The sequence below is a fragment of the Myodes glareolus genome, chromosome 8 (assembly GCF_982192425.1).
Source record: "Myodes glareolus chromosome 8, mMyoGla1.1, whole genome shotgun sequence".
NCBI lineage: Eukaryota > Metazoa > Chordata > Mammalia > Rodentia > Cricetidae > Myodes > Myodes glareolus.
The window spans coordinates 76,270,410-76,287,243 of NC_142033.1; the positions used below are offsets into that span (position 1 = coordinate 76,270,410).

At 50.2% G+C, this 16,834-nt stretch overlaps 1 protein-coding gene across 2 annotated transcripts; it reads right to left on the minus strand.

Moving 5' to 3' along the window:
• Positions 1–1,394: 1,394 nt before the first annotated feature.
• On the minus strand, positions 1,395–11,879 carry Polm (DNA polymerase mu). Of its 2 annotated transcripts, none has more exons than XM_048450056.3 (11): positions 11,579–11,879; positions 10,365–10,545; positions 9,876–9,974; positions 9,577–9,747; positions 8,844–8,915; positions 5,731–5,851; positions 4,119–4,251; positions 3,869–3,971; positions 3,525–3,767; positions 3,359–3,442; positions 1,395–3,007 (listed from the first exon to the last, which is right to left on the minus strand). In XM_048450056.3, exons 1-11 carry the CDS (start codon positions 11,764–11,766, stop codon positions 2,921–2,923), a joined length of 1,482 nt encoding a protein of 493 aa, XP_048306013.1. In that variant the 5' UTR covers positions 11,767–11,879; the 3' UTR covers positions 1,395–2,920. The 2 variants fall into 2 exon arrangements, with proteins under 2 accessions (XP_048306013.1, XP_048306014.1); XM_048450057.3 differs by having other exon boundaries at positions 10,365–10,540; positions 11,579–11,717.
• Positions 11,880–16,834: the final 4,955 nt, after the last annotated feature.

Here is a 16,834-nt window from a genome sequence, read left to right on the forward strand (position 1 = left end):
AGGACATATTAACTTCCTGCCCTGTGTCACAACTTAGTTGGAAGTTATCTCAGTTGTTTGTCTCTTCCACAAAGTGTCACATTGGTTCACTATACTGATGACATTATGCTGACTGGACAAAGTAAGCTGGAGGTGGCAATTGCTTTGGACTTGTTGGTATCACATATGCACATCAGAGGATGGGAAATAAATCCAACTAAAATTCAAGGGCCTTCTACATCAGTGAAATTTTCAGGTCCAGTGGTGTGGGGCATGCAGAGATGTTCCTTCCAAAGTGCCTCTCCCACCACTAAGACAGAAGCACAGTGATTAGTTGGCCTGTTTGGAATCTGGAGACTTGGGTGTGGTTCTCCGGCCCATAGACCCAGTGACTCAGAAAGCTGCTAGCTTTGTATGGGACCTGGAACAGGAGAAGGCTCTTCAGCAGGTCCAGGCTGCTGTGCAGGCTGCTCTACCACTTGGACCATATGATCCAGCAGACCCAATCGTGCTTGAGGTGTCAGTGGCAGCTAGGGATGCTGTTTGGAGCCTTTGACAGGTCCCTGTAGGTGAATCACAGAAGAGACCTTTGGATTTTGGAGCAAGGGTCTACCATCATCTGCAGACAACTATTCTCCCTTTGAGAGACAGCTCTTGGCCTGCTATTGTGTCATAGAGTTTGGCAACTGAATGTTTGGCAACAAGTTTACCAAGATAGCATGTGTCCTGAGCTGCCTATCATGAGCTGGGTGTTGTCTGAGCCATCAAGGTCAAGAGGGACCTGCACAGCAGCGATCTGTTATTAAATAGAAGTGGTATGTGTGAGATTGGGCCCAAGCGGGTCCTGAAGTCACCTGTTAGCAGTTACATGAAGAAGTCATCCAAATGCCTATGACTTCTATCCTAGTACAATGCAGTCTGCAGCTAAGCATGCACCTATAGCCTTATGGGCTGTGCCAGATCAGCTAGGGAAGAGAAGAACAGGGCCTGGTTTACTGATGGTTCTGTGCGTTATGGAGTAGATATTTATTCTGGTTATGGGTTTGCCTTCCTGCACATAATGCTTCCTGTCATAAAACTGTGGACTTACAGAATGCCTTCTTCACCATCATGCCATTGCTTCTGACCAAGGAAGCTAGAGAAGTGTGACAGTGGCCCACAGCCATGGAACCCACTGGTCTTACTATGTTCTCCACTATCCTGAAGCAGCTGGCCTGATAGTAAGATGGAATGGCCTTTTGAAGGCACAGTTACAGTGCCAACTAGGTGGCAGCAGTTTGGAGGGCTGGGACAGGGTTCTCCAGAAGGCAGTTTATGCTTTGAGTCAACATTCCATATATATGGTATGGTTTCTCCCATAGCCAGGATCCACAGGTCTAGAATCAATGTGGCAATGTTGAAATAACCAGGCTAGCTAAGGATAAAACAATTATATTTTATTTATTATAAGGGAAAAACTCACGAAACAGGAAATGAGAAATCCAAGCACAGCAACGTCCCGTGGGTATGTTACCCCAGCAACTGCTCACAGATACACTTACATGCATGCCCATAGCAGTCCTAGTCACAGTCACAAAGCCAGTGTAAACCTTCAGGACTTGAGTGGATAGTGGAATGCTCAGTGTATAACAGCTGGAGAGCTAAGCTTGATACATGTAACAACTGCAGGGGCCCCAAGAGCATTTGCTAAGGGAGAGGCCAACAATGGCTGACAAAAGTCTAGTTGCACATCTGTGACCTATTTGTAGGGACAAAGCCAAATGCATGAGTTGGGGTAAGCCTCACTTATACTCCGTAAGAACGCACTTTATTGAATGGTAATCTTTAAAATGCTTGCTAATGCAGTGATTGATCTAGGAGGCTCTCCTCTGTCCGGCCCTGAAGAAGGCAGCGAGAGTGGGCACTAGAAGGACAGTGGATAAAGGCCTTTTGAGCCAGAGGATGAGGGATGGGGATGAGGAACTAGAGGGCACTTCAGTGTGTCTGCTCAGAGAAGGGGACGTGGTTGGTCACACAGGGTCTACAAAAAGGAACGGGAAGTGAACTGGGAAAGTGGGGGGAGACTGAACCAGAGGGACACAGCTGACACTGGAAGACACGACAGAAATGCCAGAGCCACAGGACCTGAGTGAGGACTGCGGGTCTGAGACTGCTGCAGGGCTGCTGGAAGAGACGGGACTGGGGAGCCTGCACCTCACGACCCAGGAGGGCGAGAGCCCTCAGTTGCTGCCCACTGATCTTGCTGGATTTCAGTACCGCTGCCAGGCTGGGCTGCACTGTCTGTCCTAGGAACCAGCCCTCCCAGACGTCACTGCTGGGATTGTGGATGCACAGGAGATTGTGGGTGGGCAGGCCAGGCTCAGCTCAGACTGGAGTGTGGAAGAGTAGAAGAGGAGTGTAGGTTCCAACTCTGGGGCTGTGCTGCTAATGAAGTCTGGCTCCCAGCTCTGTGAGTGGTGGTGCCCAATAGCCCCAGCACAGGTTTCTTTCCTGGTCACTTCTTTCTGTAGACACGGCAGCATAGCCCTCAGTCAGGATTCTTGCCTCTGTGTAGCACCTCACAGCCAGAATTAATTTCCTATATCAGCTAAAGAATAGGGCAGGGGTCACGTGTCTCTTTTCTAGTACACCGAACAGGGGACTCTGCAGCAGACGGCAGCCACAGCTGGAGAGATCAAATGCTCACATCAGGACCAGAACCAAGATGTCAGACTGCCATAGTTCCATGACGTACGAACTGCTCAGAGTCCCTGACCCTGAGGAATGCGGAGGCTGAAAGCTGACTCAGGGTCACATCTTGCCAAGATGCCAGCAGCTGAAAATTCCATTAGCACAGGAGAGGCCATGGGGTGGCAGTCCACCTTCTGTCTAGAAACATCCTTGGTCAAACATGAGGAAACCCCTCATTTTTGTGGGTGGGTGTGGCGGCCAGCAGGCAGGATCAGGCATTTCTCTGCTCTGGAGGAAGGTACTTGAGGCCCAGGAGTCTGAAAATGTCTTCCTCAGAAGTTGCATGAAAAAATGTCTTCTGCAAGGAACAAGAGGATTAGTTGTTGGGGCCCATGCTATGACTGCATGCAGTAGAGCTGGAACTAGGCCATGCTCCCATGCAGTAGAGCTGGAGCCAGGCCATGCTCCCATGCAGTAGAGCTGGAGCCAGGCCATGCTCCCATGCAGTAGAGTTGGAACCAGGCCATGTTCCCATGCAGTAGAGCTGGAGCCAGGCCATGCTCCCATGCATGGGTGGGACCAGGCCATGTTATTGTGCAGTATAGTTAGGATCACGCCATACTACATGGCAGTATATATCATATTTGAGATTGTGAACCAGGATTCAGGTTACGGGAACTGTTTTTAACCCTAGTTCCTGGCAACTTACCTGTTCAGGATCAAACAGCCCGTGGCTATTCAGCCACAGCCCCTTCTCTTGCCGACTGAAACGCCGTAGCTCCCGCTCAAAAAGCTGGGGAGAGATGGGGAGGACAGCTGCCTTTAGCAGGGCTGGGCCACCCCAGGCCCAGACCCCCAAGGAACACATGACCTACCTGGGAGCCAGTCCAACCAAGAAGAGCGAAGGGGAACAGGCTGTTGGGGGCGACTACGAGATCTACCCTCACAGCTTTCCAGGTTGGACAGGGATGGAGGGGCCCCTCTAAAGCTGCGCGTGGGGGTTGGGGCAAGGACAAGATGCAGAAAGTCCTCTCAAAAGCGTCCATGTTGTAGTTCTGCCGCAGGAGGTGGACAGAGTCTAAGTGGCTGCGATGGTGCTGGTGATACAGGACCAGTCCCTGCGAGAGGGGAGGTAGGTGTGGCAGGGTGCTGCCATGGCTCTGGGAGGGTAGAAGGCTGGTCAGTGGTCACTCCTGTGCAGGGCACTGGAGGCCCTCACCTGGCTCTGTAGGTGGCTTATCACTCTGGGTAGCAGCCCCACTTCCTGGCCCTCCTCAGGGTGAGTGATCAGGAAGTCCACATCATGACCTTGTAACTTCCCCCTGAAAGAGAAAGTTTGATTCTCTGGCCTCAGCACAAAGCCATGTCCCTTTCAGTGAGTGGAAAGGCCACCTCGGCATTCACAACTCCAGTCCCTACCTTAGGGAGGAGCCCGACACATACTCAGAAGGTACAGTGGGCCCCCTTACCTCCGGAAACCACCAGTCAGCGTGACAGTGGCTCCAGGCAGAGTCTGACTCACGGCTGCCTCCACCAACTGCTGCAGAGCCTCGGCATCAGCTCGCCCAACTGGGGTGCTCAAGTCCTGGTAGTACTGGAGCCCTGTGGGCAGCACAGCCTGTCTTTCTCATGGACCCCACCCCCCAGGACACAGCAGCCACCACAATTCTGTGGCTGTGGGAAAGGCAGAGGGTAAGGTCGGGGCCGGAGCAGAGTGAGATCATACAAATGATCCACTTCTCCTTTTAAACTTAAATTCTTCTTTTGGGATAACTGTAGATTCACATGCAATTGAAGTAAACAAGAGCCCTCATGCCCTTCACCCAACTCCCCCACAAACATAGTAAACTGTAAACTCCAGTGAGTTTGAGACCAGTATGGTCTATTACACCATATGACAGTATGACTATTACACAGAGAAACCCTGTCTCGAAAAACAAAACAAAAACAAACAAAAAGTGCATCTTGGCTGTGTCAGCTTCATTGTCCCATGTGGTTCTGTGAAAGATGGTTTTGTTTGTTTTGTTGTAGTGTGGGGAGTGAACCTTATAAGGTTCATGCTAAACTGTCAGCCCCAGCTCTCTGTTACATAGGCCTAACTGACCTGAAACTTGCTTTGAAGATCAGGTTGCCCTCGAACTCACTGAGATCCATGGCACTGAACTCACAGAAATCCACCTGCCTCTGCCTCCCAACTGCTGGGATTAAAGGCTTGTGCCACCACTGCCCGGCTGCAGCCAGCACTTTTAAGGTTTCTGATTCTCATTAGTCAAAGGCAACCAAAAGGCAGTAAAAAGATGTGGCGACAATGGGTCTACTACCAGCCGCCTCTCCTTTGGCCTAGTGTGTCTCCCTGCCTGTCAAAGCGGCATCTTTGTGCCCTCCGTGTCAGTTAAGGAGGTTTAAGCATGAGGAGTGGCAATGCTTAGCACCCAGCAAGCCCTTAGTAAACACTGCTGGCCATCCTGTCTACCCTGCTCTGGGAGGTGAAGTAGGCAGCACCCCAGGGAGGCCACTGGCAGGCCATGGCAGCCTTCAGCAGTCTCCAGCCAAAACCACTAGAGCGATCAGGCGGACTACACAGACCAAACGTCTGCTCATCACCTGCTGGCCTCCAGAGGCACTTAGGAATTTCATGCTATTGTGTCTCTGTTTCCCAGAGAAGGTAATCGAGACTTAGAGGTTAGTCTTGAAGTCATGGTTACATACCTACTAAACAGAGGAAAGAACTCAAATCAGGCATAACAAACCCAAGGTTTACGTTATTTCCACTCGTGGTGGCACCTATACCACAAAACCATACACCCCAGACACCACATTGGACAGGTAGGCCCAGACCAAGGCTGTCCCCAACACAACTGAAATCAAACAGGAGGAAACGTGAGGCCCAGATGCCATGGCAATGCCATGACAACACTCAAGGAGAAAGAGCCGTGGTAGACCCCGGCTACAGGGAGAAAACCACAGGGATCCCTCTGCATCAGCTGCTCCTGGACACTCGGGTAGTCAGCACATTCCACAGCAGAGCGAGGGGCTTCACTGTGCAGAGCTCCCGGGTCCAGGCGGCTCTGGGAAGTTCACCTGCTTTCTGCTGTTTGGTCAGTTTCTGGGGCTGCTCTCTGAGCTCATCCAGGGTTCGGAGTCCTTCCTGGTACCACCGGTTGGCAGTCTTCACACCAACCCCAAAGACTTGGGTGAAGAGCTATGTGGAAGAAGATACGGATAGGTCAGGACAAAGTCTACGGAAGACGTCTCTGAGAGTGTTGCCTTCATGCCTAGTGCCACAGGATGAGGACCAAATCCAGGAATCTGGCCTACCCAGACCACTCTCACAGGGGACTAAACCCACGTACCCTGAGAGTAGCCCTATTAGGGACAGCATATTTCAGCCGCCCAACCACCAGAAAGCTTCAGCCCTTGTGAGGTCTGTCCCCTTAATGCACAGACACAGCCCGAGCTTACAAAAGACCCAAAGAGTTATCCTGTTATACAGGCTTGCCGGGTTGTTAATTCACTGGGAAAAGGCCTCCACTTACTGCGGCTGGGACTTATTGTGTGTTCTCTTCAACAGTAAAACCAAGGAAGAGTGAGCCAAGAGGGTGGTTTTAACAGCACTGGAGGCCTGACTAGCATCTACCACAGCAGGTGTGGAGAACCTGATCTCAAAGGTTCAAATGCCAAGTGGTCCATGGAGTCCTGGACTAAGCATGTTGCCTGCCTTGGGCCAGTCGTGGAGACTCTCCACAGGAATTTTGGAAAGAGACTAAGGGCAGCCCACACCATAGTGGAGGTTGCATACACGATCATAGCTGTGGAGAATACCAAATACGTGTCCGGAGGATGGAGGTCAGGTGTGGCCATGCATGCCTGTCATCCCAGCACTCAGGAGACAGATACAGGAAGATCTCGAATTATAGGGCAGCTTTGCACTATAAGCAAGACCCTGACCACAAACAAACAAAATGGAGCTGTCTTGTAGAAGAGCAGTCTCAGCCCTGCCCTTCCTGGGCTTTTCTCAGTCCTGTTTTCCCTGACTCTATCAACTCACAGTGTAAGACAGACCACTGTCATTGCAAATTACAGAACCTGGCTTTCAAAATCTGCTACTAGCTGGGCGGTGGAGGCACATGCCTTTAATCCCAACACTCAAGCGGCAGGTGGATCTTTAAGTTCAAGAAGCCTACCCTGGTGTATAGAGCAAGGACAGCCAGGGTTACACAAAGAAACTCTGTCTCAAGAATACAAAAACAAAAACAAAAAAATATCAAGTACTACTCTTGCAGAGGGCCTGAGTTCAATTCCAGGAGTCTACAACTGCCTATATCTCCAGGAGATCTGTCACCTCTGACCTCCTCACTCACTCATACCAAAGTGAATGTGTGCACACCTACACATGCAAGCATATATGTAATTTCAATAACAAACTGACAAAAATAATCTGACATGGTTTGAATATGGCACTGCATTCTGGTATCTCAGCATCTGGGAGGTGAAGGCAGGAGGAGAGTGGGCTCGGCTACAAAGTATGTTCCTTCCCAGCTTGGGCTGCATGAGCGAGAGGTAGGCGGCCAAAACCAAACCAGTCCCTGGTACTGTGCTACTTGCTTGTAAGTCTAGCACTTAGGAGACTGAGGCCAGCCTGCACTACAAAGCAAAACTGTTTTTTAAGATAGATAGATAGATAGATAGATAGATAGATAGATAGATAGACAGACAGACAGGAAGAAATAGGCTGGTGAAACTCCGCAGGTAAGGCATTTGCTGCCAAAGCTGAAGTTTTGGTTCCATCCATAGACCCTACCTAGTAGAAAGGAACCAATCCTTGCAAGCTGTCCTCTAACCCCCATGTGTGTGTGCCTTTCCTCAAATAAATAAATAAACAAAATTTAGAAAAATTAAATCTGCTGATAGGTGGTGTCATACACCTTTAATTCCAGCACTCAGAGGCAGGTGGATCTCTGTGAGTTGAACCTGGCATACAGAGCAAGCTCCAGAACAACCAAGGCCTCACAGTAAAACCCTGTATTGAAAAAAAACAAAAACAAAAAACAAAAAAAAATCCCAAAACAACAACAAAAAAGACAGTAAAATACTGAGATAACAACTACATTATTTATTTTTATGAGTGGGAGGTCTGGATACATACAATCTCAGCACTTGGGAAGCAGAGGCAGGAGGATTGCTTTGAGTTTGGGGCCAGCCTCAGTTTCGATATGAGAAAGTATCAAGCCTCTTCCATGGAAAAAAAATTCTAATATATAATATATAATTTTCTGCTAGTATGGATATTTTCTCAGACTTTGGGGTGCCCAGGAGGCAGAATGGAGAAGAGATACCTCTGACATCTTCCAATGTATCTCTCTCTCTCTCTTTTGCCCAGAAAACCCTCACGGGGGCTGGGACAAGGGCTGATGGAGAAACCATTCACTTACTACGTCAACATCAACATCACTTCAGCTCAGACTCTATGCCTTAACTACCCAGCATGGCCAGAGTCGGGCCTCTTGGCTAGAGGACTCTTTTCTAAGTCCGCCCTGTCACTGATAGTATTCTGTGCAGTGTTCCATACCGCGAGCCTCACCTTCCCAGGAGGCCATAATTCACTGCCACAAATCTCAGGTCACTGGTCTGACAATCTCCAGCTAAAGAAGGAGAAGCAGGTGTCAGAGCAGATAAAAGTAAAGCACCCAGGTGACCTCCATATCAGGTGAGCAACGAGTAGGCACAGGTACAACAAGTAGGCACAGGTACAACAAGTAGGCACAGGTACAACGAGTAGGCACAGGTACAACGAGTAGGCACAGGTACAAGTGTCCCATGGAGACAGGCAGACCCACAGCACCAAGAACAACACCGTGACCGCAGAGATGGGGCACTGCAAGGTGGCAGCCCCCCTCCCTACACGTCCTACTGCACACACTTTGTTCAGTGTGGTCTCTAACACACACAAGACTATTCCATTAAAAAAAAAAAACCAGACAGTGCTGAGTGATGCAGAAAATTCCCTGTGTTCAAACAGCCTCTACCTGCTCTCCATGTGGCACCTATAAGGTGTCAGCTTAGCTGCCGTGTCTTAGGGACCTACTATGACCCCAAGACTGGGTAAAAAGGCCTTTGCTGGCCTCTGGCTCACACGGAGGATTGTGCTGTGCACCCCTGCCAAGGTCCTAGCTGTCCCCTCCCTCAACACGCACCTTCATGGTCTGGTGCCTTTCTGAGCAGCGGACTTGCTCCACCTCCTCACATGTTCCATGTTCTAGCAGGTCCTGGGACAGGAGACAAAACAAAGCACTCAGTCTGCAGATCAGGCAGTTCCTCCCATACCCAGCAGAGAGAGGGCTCTATGGTGTCAGGGACACCACAGTAGTCTTGGGAATGGAAACTGTAACCCAGGAGGTAACCAAAGCTGCAGGGCACAGCTGGGATGGCAGGGACTCCAGCCACAAAGGTTTTCAGGGCTGGAGTTGTTACAGTCAATGGAATCTGTGGTATGGCTCATTCCTCATATGAGTCCCAGAGTATACCAATGTTTACCTATTGAAATATGTATGACTTCATCTAAAAGTGGCTTTTGCCACTATGGGTTCTTGAAGGAAAAGTATCCAAAAGGCTTGTCCAATGATGGGTCCTCAAAAAACATTTCAGAGTGCTCTCTTACAACACCCCAGACATCCTGGGACTGCTAACAATGACACCAATGCCAGCAGCAACCTCCACTGAGTCTACTCATCTACCCAAAGGTAGGGGAACAACTCCCATACTAGGATCTGTGAAGACAGTTTACTGTGGCCACAAGGCAGCGTCTGTGTGCATGTCCCTATTTCCAGACTGGGCTATGAACCACCTGTTCACAGTCTCCTGTTGTTCCACCAGGCCCAGGTCTCCCCACTCCATACACTCACCCCACTCAGTATGACAAGCACCTACCTGGATTACTCTAGAGGAATGTCCACCAAGGTGGGGCAGCCCCTGCAGCTGGCTCATGGATGTGACAGGCCAGGGAAGGGACTTGAGCACTGAGGCTGCTCTGCAGAAGGAGAGGAAACGGCCCTCATTGCCTTCAAAACCTGCTGCCTCTGCCAGCGTCTCCAGAGCCTCCTGTGGGGAGGACCCTTGGTTAAGTACAAGGTGGCCATGGGACTTTGCCTCAGCCTTTTAGCTACCAACCAGCTCTACCCATACCACCCACTTTCTGAGGTGGGGATCTGTTCATAGATGTGACTTACTGAGAGGGTAGTATTGTGGTGTGTAAGAGGCGTGGGACGTTGGCAGGCATAAGTTGGCATCATCACTGAGCCTGGGGGCTCCTTCCTGGGTTCCGCTATCTACAAAAGGGTAAGGCACAGATCATCATGAAGCTGCAAGACTGGCAGGGACTCTATCCCTCAACTCTACATATGTGGGCTGAGGACTGAGGTCTCAGAAGCGAGGGAGCTTGCCTCCTGTCTCCTAGCAGCCTGGCTCCAGAGCATCCCAAAGACAGGTTCCTGCTAACTCAGTTCATCCCAAGTACTAAGGAAGACACACTTAAATATACTGGAAGTAGGTATGTCCCAAATGATCAGAACGGAGGTGGGATGGTCTAGCCCCCAAATCCCTGCTGTGGCCTCGGCAGTCTTGGGCCCTGAGAACCCTCACTCCCCACCTCCTCCCGGGGACAGAGGCACTGCTATTGTGTCATCTATCCCAGCGGAGCCAGTCCCTCACTAGCTCACCTCCAGGCGGTGCCGGACCTCCTCAGGGACAGGCTGCCCAGCTGCCATGCTCTCTGTAAACCAGCTGATGTCCAGCAGAACTGGCCAGGGGCCGCCTAGATGATGAGCAGCCATATTCTTCTGCCAGCAGGTGGCCTCCTTGGCTGAGGTCTGCTCCATCACCACATGTGTCACCTCTGAGCTGGGGGAAGAGAATGAAACCTAGGGCCCCTGCAGTTCTGCCCCTTATCCCAAGCCTTGGCTCTTGCTGTGCCCTCTGCATGGTGACTGCCCTGCATTCTTAAAACACCCTTTCCTCCTGGAAGCCTCCCCAGCCCTCCTTGGGAGAATCCTCTCTACTCTTTCAGCCGGTTCTATCGCAGCCATACTCACAAGCCAGTTTGACTTGTGACAGTTAACTGTCCGCCACCCTCTGCCGCAGGGAAAGGCGTGCTGTAGGGGCCAGGGCCGGGTGGTTCTGATCTCAGTGCTGACTGAAGACTTACTGTGGAGGACAGACTGGCCTGAACTCTAGCACTCCTGCACCAGGATTACAGGCAGGCATTCCGCTCTGCTAAGATTTAAATACAGACACAAGAGTCTTGCCCTATTTGTTCAAACCCCAGTAGGCAAATTCTTGATGCAGGGAAAGCGCGGTCTCTGTATTTTCTTTACATTGAAAATTCAATGTAAAGAACTATCTTGTCAGCTGTTGTAAAAATGTAGAGCTGTGTGCAATCCAAGCTGTTTTCTCCACTCTTTACAAGTGAGTCTGGCGCACTAGCTTCTAGTAATGTTTCATTATTGGGAGGGGGGTGCAAACAAGATAGCCAGCCAGAGGGGCACAGGTTCCAAGTTCCTTTATCATTCTCAATCGCAAAGTTACACCATTGCCCTGGGCATGTTCTCGACTGGAGCTGGTTAGTGACTTCTGCAAACTCAGGACATAATGGGAGGGAGAGCCGCTAGCAAATATGGTCACTAACTACTTTTCCTTGTATGACTTAAGACGCCTCTGGCATGAGATGGCACCCTTTCAATCTAAGGAACTCCCGAGTTGGAGGAAGGTACCGCAACCGCGAAGTGCCAGGGCTGGCTTAGAACCCAAAGCCGCAGGTGCATCATCTCCTGCCCTGGGCCACGTTGGGTCCATACACTGGGGTGACTGGCTTATATACCAGCCCCTCGCGAGGCTGGCATCCCACCAACACCGGGCCCTAGCGGGAGCCGCACACCTGTAGGCATCTAGGACGCGGAAGCCTTTGGACCGCGCCAGGCGCGTGAGAAAGGCCCGGCGACTGCGGCCCATGCGAGGCTCGGCCAGGTAGATGGCCACCCCCGGGAAGCGCGCCGGCGGCGGCGCGGAGGAAGCAACACCGCGGTGTGGGGACTCGGCCCGCACTCGCCGCCGCTTGGGAAGCATCTGGACCTCAGGAGGCACGAAAGGCGGCAGAACCGAGGAAGCCACGGTCGGGAGAGAAGGCGGAAGGACAGCCAGGAAGCTCGCGAGGAGAGGAAGTGGTGCTTGCTCTGCTGCGTGGGGAGGAGGACTCTATGCAAATGAGGCGCGCTCTGTGTTGGCTTGGGCTCCACCCCTGAGGCCCCGCCTTTATGCAAATAACGCCGAGGACTCGCCGGACGTTGGACTTGCTCTGTGGGACAGCCCCATTGGCTTCGCAGACCTTAAAGGGGAGGGCCTGGGCTTGTGGGCGGGGCTTTAGCCTTCGAGTGGGCGGGGCTTATTTTCTCTGGGGGCGGGGTCTTCACCATCCCTTTTTCTATAACGGACGCCCCTTCTCCCCGCCCCAAAGGGCGGTGCCTCGGTTTAGCCGGCACCGGCTGCCCCTGCTGGTGACGCGGCGCCTGCACTGCAGCCTCTGTGTAAGGGAAGGAGTGTAGATACATAGTCTGTGAGCTGATGGAGTATGAAAGTTTTCCAATCTAACGGCACTGGGACAGCTGGCCGTCCACTTGGAAAAATAGAAATTGGCCCCCTCCGTCATTGCTTAACATCAAGTAAATCCCAGATGGGGCAAACATTTAAATCCGAAAAGAAACCAAAACTGAAAGGGCGGAAACTCGGTTTTTTTTTTTATTTAAAAAGTATTTATTAGACTTATTTATCTTTATTTTATGTGTGTACGTGTTTTGCTTGCATGTGTGGCTGTACACCACGTGCATGCCTGGTGCTTACTGAGTGAGAGAATGTCAGATCCCTGGAACTGGAGTTAAGGGTAGTTGTGAGGTGCAGCCCCTTTGAATGCTGGGAACCTAACTCAGGTCCTCTGCAAGAGTAACTGCCAGGTCATTTCTCTGGCTTCTTAACTTTTATTTATTTATTTTTTAAAAAAGATTTATGTGCTTGATTGTTTTGCCTGCATGTACGTATGTGCACCACATGTATGCCTTCAAAGAACCACCCTTCCTCCATCTTAGGCTTAAAAGCTATCTTATAGTAAAAAAACAACTAGGTTCTGTTTATGATTAAACCTCTGTTTCTCAAGGATTGAGCTATGTCCCACCTGTAACCTTAACCACATATAGTTCTGTACTGCCTGTTCCAGGAATGGAAATCAGGTCTTTGTTTCAGGAAGTTGTTTATAGCCATCTTACAATCCTACCTTTGTTTCAAAAGGTTTAAGACCACCTCTTGTGTTCTGCTCCTATAACCCCACCTGTTTTGCCTGTCAAATCCTCCATTTGAAAATCCTCTACCCTGAGTTACAAAAGCCTTGTCTTCCTCACATCCAATGCCAACCTCTGGAACCCCACCTTAGGGGGAGGCAGCCCGTGTTCCCAAATTTAAAAAAAAAAAGTGCTTTAATGAATTGCTCGCTTTAATTAATTTGGCCATGATGATTTGGGTTGTGGTCTTTCTCCTCCCATCTTTGGATTAACACCTGGTGCCATTGGAAATTTGAAGAGAGTGCCGGATCTCCCTGAGCTGGAGTTAGGAAGTTTGGGAACTGAACCCAGGCCCTCTGCAAGACCAGCAAGGGATCTTAACTATTGAGCCATCTCTCCAGCCCCAAAGGAATATTTTTGTAATCTAAGTAGCACAATCAACTTGGTAATACCGGAGGGAAAGAATGGCAAGAGGAGCCATATATAAGTTTAAAATTTGGCCTGGCAAGGCGGCATGCCTCTGGACTGTCAGCACTCCAAGCTGAGAACGCAGGGTCTCCAGTTCGAGGATAGTTTGGACTAGCTGTGGCTTGTGAGTACTGAGTGTGCTATAGGTGTTTGTGTGTCTATTTGATCCCAGAGCTGACTAAAGAACAGGTCTGTAATCCTCCCGGGACAGGTGGAGAGGAACGAGACAGCTCCTGGAATGCCGAGGGACCTGTTTGAGACTCTCTGGGCACTGGAAGGAGATTTTGCAGTAGGGCTAGCAGTAGGATGTGTAGTCATGGGATTGGTCCAGGACCCAGTGCCACTGAGATGTGCTTGACTGGAGTTGCCTTTCTTGGGGAGGAGTTTTGGACTCCACAGAATGGAGACTTCAGATTCATATATGGGGCGGGAGAGATGACTCAGAGGTTAAGAGCACTGGCTGTTCTTCCAGAGGTCCTGAGTTCAATTCCCCGCAACCACATGGTGGCTCACGACCATCTGTAATAGGATCTGATGCCCTCTTCTGGATGCAGGCATATGTGCAGCCAGAGCCCTCCTACCTATAAATAAATAAATAAATAAATAAATAGATAGATAGATAAATAAAATTTGAAAAAAAATTTCATCTATGTAAACTGTCTTTAGGTTTCATTTCTCAGTTGTCTTAGTCACCCCACACAGTTCTACTGGGGTAGTCACTGTAGGAAGGTGGGAAGATCTGCCATAGGGGCTGTAGTGAGGCAAGTCACTTCCTCTGGATACATCTAATACTAGGTGTCCTGAAGATAAGAGGGATGTGTGGCACAATAGCCTGGAGGAGTCCAGAGAGCGATAATGCTAAGAAGAAAGAACCATGCTGTATAGGTTCCCTCTGCCTACATATATACCCTGGAAACACGGGCCCACAGAGGGTCTGTGATTGAAAGCAGTGGTTCTCAGGAGGCAGGCCCAGGCTGAGGACCAGGATCTGACACAGGTGTGGGAAGTCTCTGACCTTCCCCTTCCTGAATCCCCAAACCCCTCTTGTGACTCTCTGGAAACGGTGACATCTCGCTGGTTTTGGTGGTCTGTTCCTGTGAAGTTAGTTCAGGGGTTCCCATCTAAGTCTCAAGCCTCTTAGTTGCCTCTCTGAGATCCCCACAAAGTCAGAGAGCCTGCAAAAACTCCCGCATGCCGGGGCTCTTTTGACAGCCCCTCCCCCACCCTCTCCAGCCTGGCTATTCCTGCCCATCTCAAACTCATGTTTGGATTACTTTTGCCCAGACGTATGAACTTGTGTTTTTCCAAGATGAATATCCTGCTCCGACCTCTAGCTTCAGAAGACTTTGGCGGTCTGCGTGGGGTATGGGGGGTGGAGGGGTGGGGGTGAAGGGGGATGGGGGGAACGGACAGGGACAGACTACTACTCAGTCCTCACAACCTTTCCAAAACTACCCAACCTTCGCCACACCCCCGCTCCTCACCTCCACCCCACCAGCACCTGTCTTTGGGTTCACTTTGGTGCCCTTTACACCTGAGGGGCTTGGAGTCAGCTCTGCCCCTCCTATCTTGATCTCTTTCCTCTAGAGGCCACTTGCCAGCAGCTCTTGGAAAACCTGTGGTTAAACTCTTACTGCTGCTGGACCGGGATCCTGGGGACTTTTGGCCCTTCAAAGACACTGGCCTGGACCTTCACTTTGACACGCTGTAATCATTAATCTCTGGTGTGCCTGTCCCATGACTGCTATAACAAATTGTCACAAGTTGGGCAGCTTGAACCAACAGAAAAACACTCTCTCCTAATTCTTAAGGCCAGGAGTTTTTTTGTTTTGTTTTGTTTTGTTTTTAAATAAGCTCCGGATTTCAGCAGGGCCACATTCCCAAAGTCTGCAGCTGAGACCGCTGCCTGCCTCTTCCTGTTGGTGACTGTACCAGTCTAGTCTCTGCTGTCACCTCTGGTAGTTGTCTTTCCCTGGGCTCTTCTGACTGTGTGTCCTCTTAGAATGACCCTGGTCAGGAAATATCACTCTAATTCAGGAGGACAGCATCTCAAGGTTCTTATCCTAATTATATCAGCAAAGGACTCTTACTCCAAAAAAGGTCTGGAAGGACATGGATATGTGTGGTGGGGGGAGGGGATGGGGCATGTTACTTTCCAAACAGCTATCCAGGTCTAGTTTATAGATGTGTGTGTGGGAGTGGGGGGTGTTTCTCTTCAATCTGCTACCTGGGTCTAGCTTTACCACCCTTCTCTGACCTTTGTAGACCTGTCAGAACCTCAAGATTTGTGTAATTTTTTGAGACAGGTCTCACTATGTAGCCCAGATTGGCCTCAGTCTTCCAATACCCTACCTCAGCTTCCTCACTGCGGGGATTATGGGTGTGTGCCACCGTGTCTGTCTTAGACTTGGATTTTTGGCATTCAATGTACTAGTGCTGGGGCTTGCCAGGGCCTAACTGATTATGTAACAAATATAGAGGCTTTATTTTTTGAGAAATATTTGCTGCCTTTTAAGGAAAGTTTGTGTCTCCACTTCTGGACAGTCACCACCCACAGTGCCCACCCAGGTGGGCAGTTGGAGGCCCAGGATGGGACCCCACTGGAATACAGGGGGTGGGGAGAAGGCAAGAAGCACCAGGACCCTAGGATCCCCTTCTGCTTAGAGATTTGGCCAGAGGATCTGTAGCAAAGGGATTATCCTTAAAATGAAGACTCATAGGGTTCATTTGTCTAACCAACCCAGGCATAACTGGCAAGGAGGGAATGCCTTGGGGACCCAGAAAGAGAAAGACAAGGGGTGCTTACAGACCCCAGCTCCACTGCAAGTCAAAAATCCAAAGATGGCCAGGTGTGGTGACAAATGTCTTTAATCCTAATACTGAGGAGGCAGAGGCAGGCGGATCTCTGTGAGTTTAAGGACAACCCTTAGAGAGTTCCGGTCTAGCCAAGGCTATACAGAGAAACTCTGCCTCAAATAAACAGACAAAAATAAAATCCAGAGATGATTTCCTTCACACTGCTGCAGAAGTCAACACTATTCCATTTGTTAGTTATTTTCTCATTTTCTGTGATTACTGCTGAAATAAAACACAGGTACTGGGGAGGGAGGTCCCTGGTTGATGGACACCAAGTTAGAAAATCTGCCAGCTTTCCTGGGTTCTGACCCACGGTGTGAATTGGTGGAAATCCCTGAGAGGCTGGACAAGGAGGCCACAAGCCACCTCGATAGCATCAAGCCAAGGTCAAGGGAAAAGTGGGAGAGAGCAGCCAGGAAGGTTTGTGGAAAGACCCTGGAGTCCTCGTCAGGGGCAGGGCCTGCCCCAGAAGCTAAGTGGCTGGCTGAGAGAGAGTGTTGGAAGTAACACTATTTTGTTTTTTGTTTTTTTTAATTGATTTT

Coding starts and splice junctions, on each gene's coding strand:
- Polm (XM_048450056.3), bottom strand. CDS start 11,766: ATGCTTCCCAAGCGGCGGCGAGTGCGGGCCGAGTCCCCACACCGCGGT. Junction 3,972..4,118: donor CTGACTGGTGGTTTCCGGAG/GTAAGGGGGCCC, acceptor TTTCTCTTTCAG/GGGGAAGTTACAAGGTCATG. Junction 3,443..3,524: donor TTGGTTGGACTGGCTCCCAG/GTAGGTCATGTG, acceptor ATCTCTCCCCAG/CTTTTTGAGCGGGAGCTACG.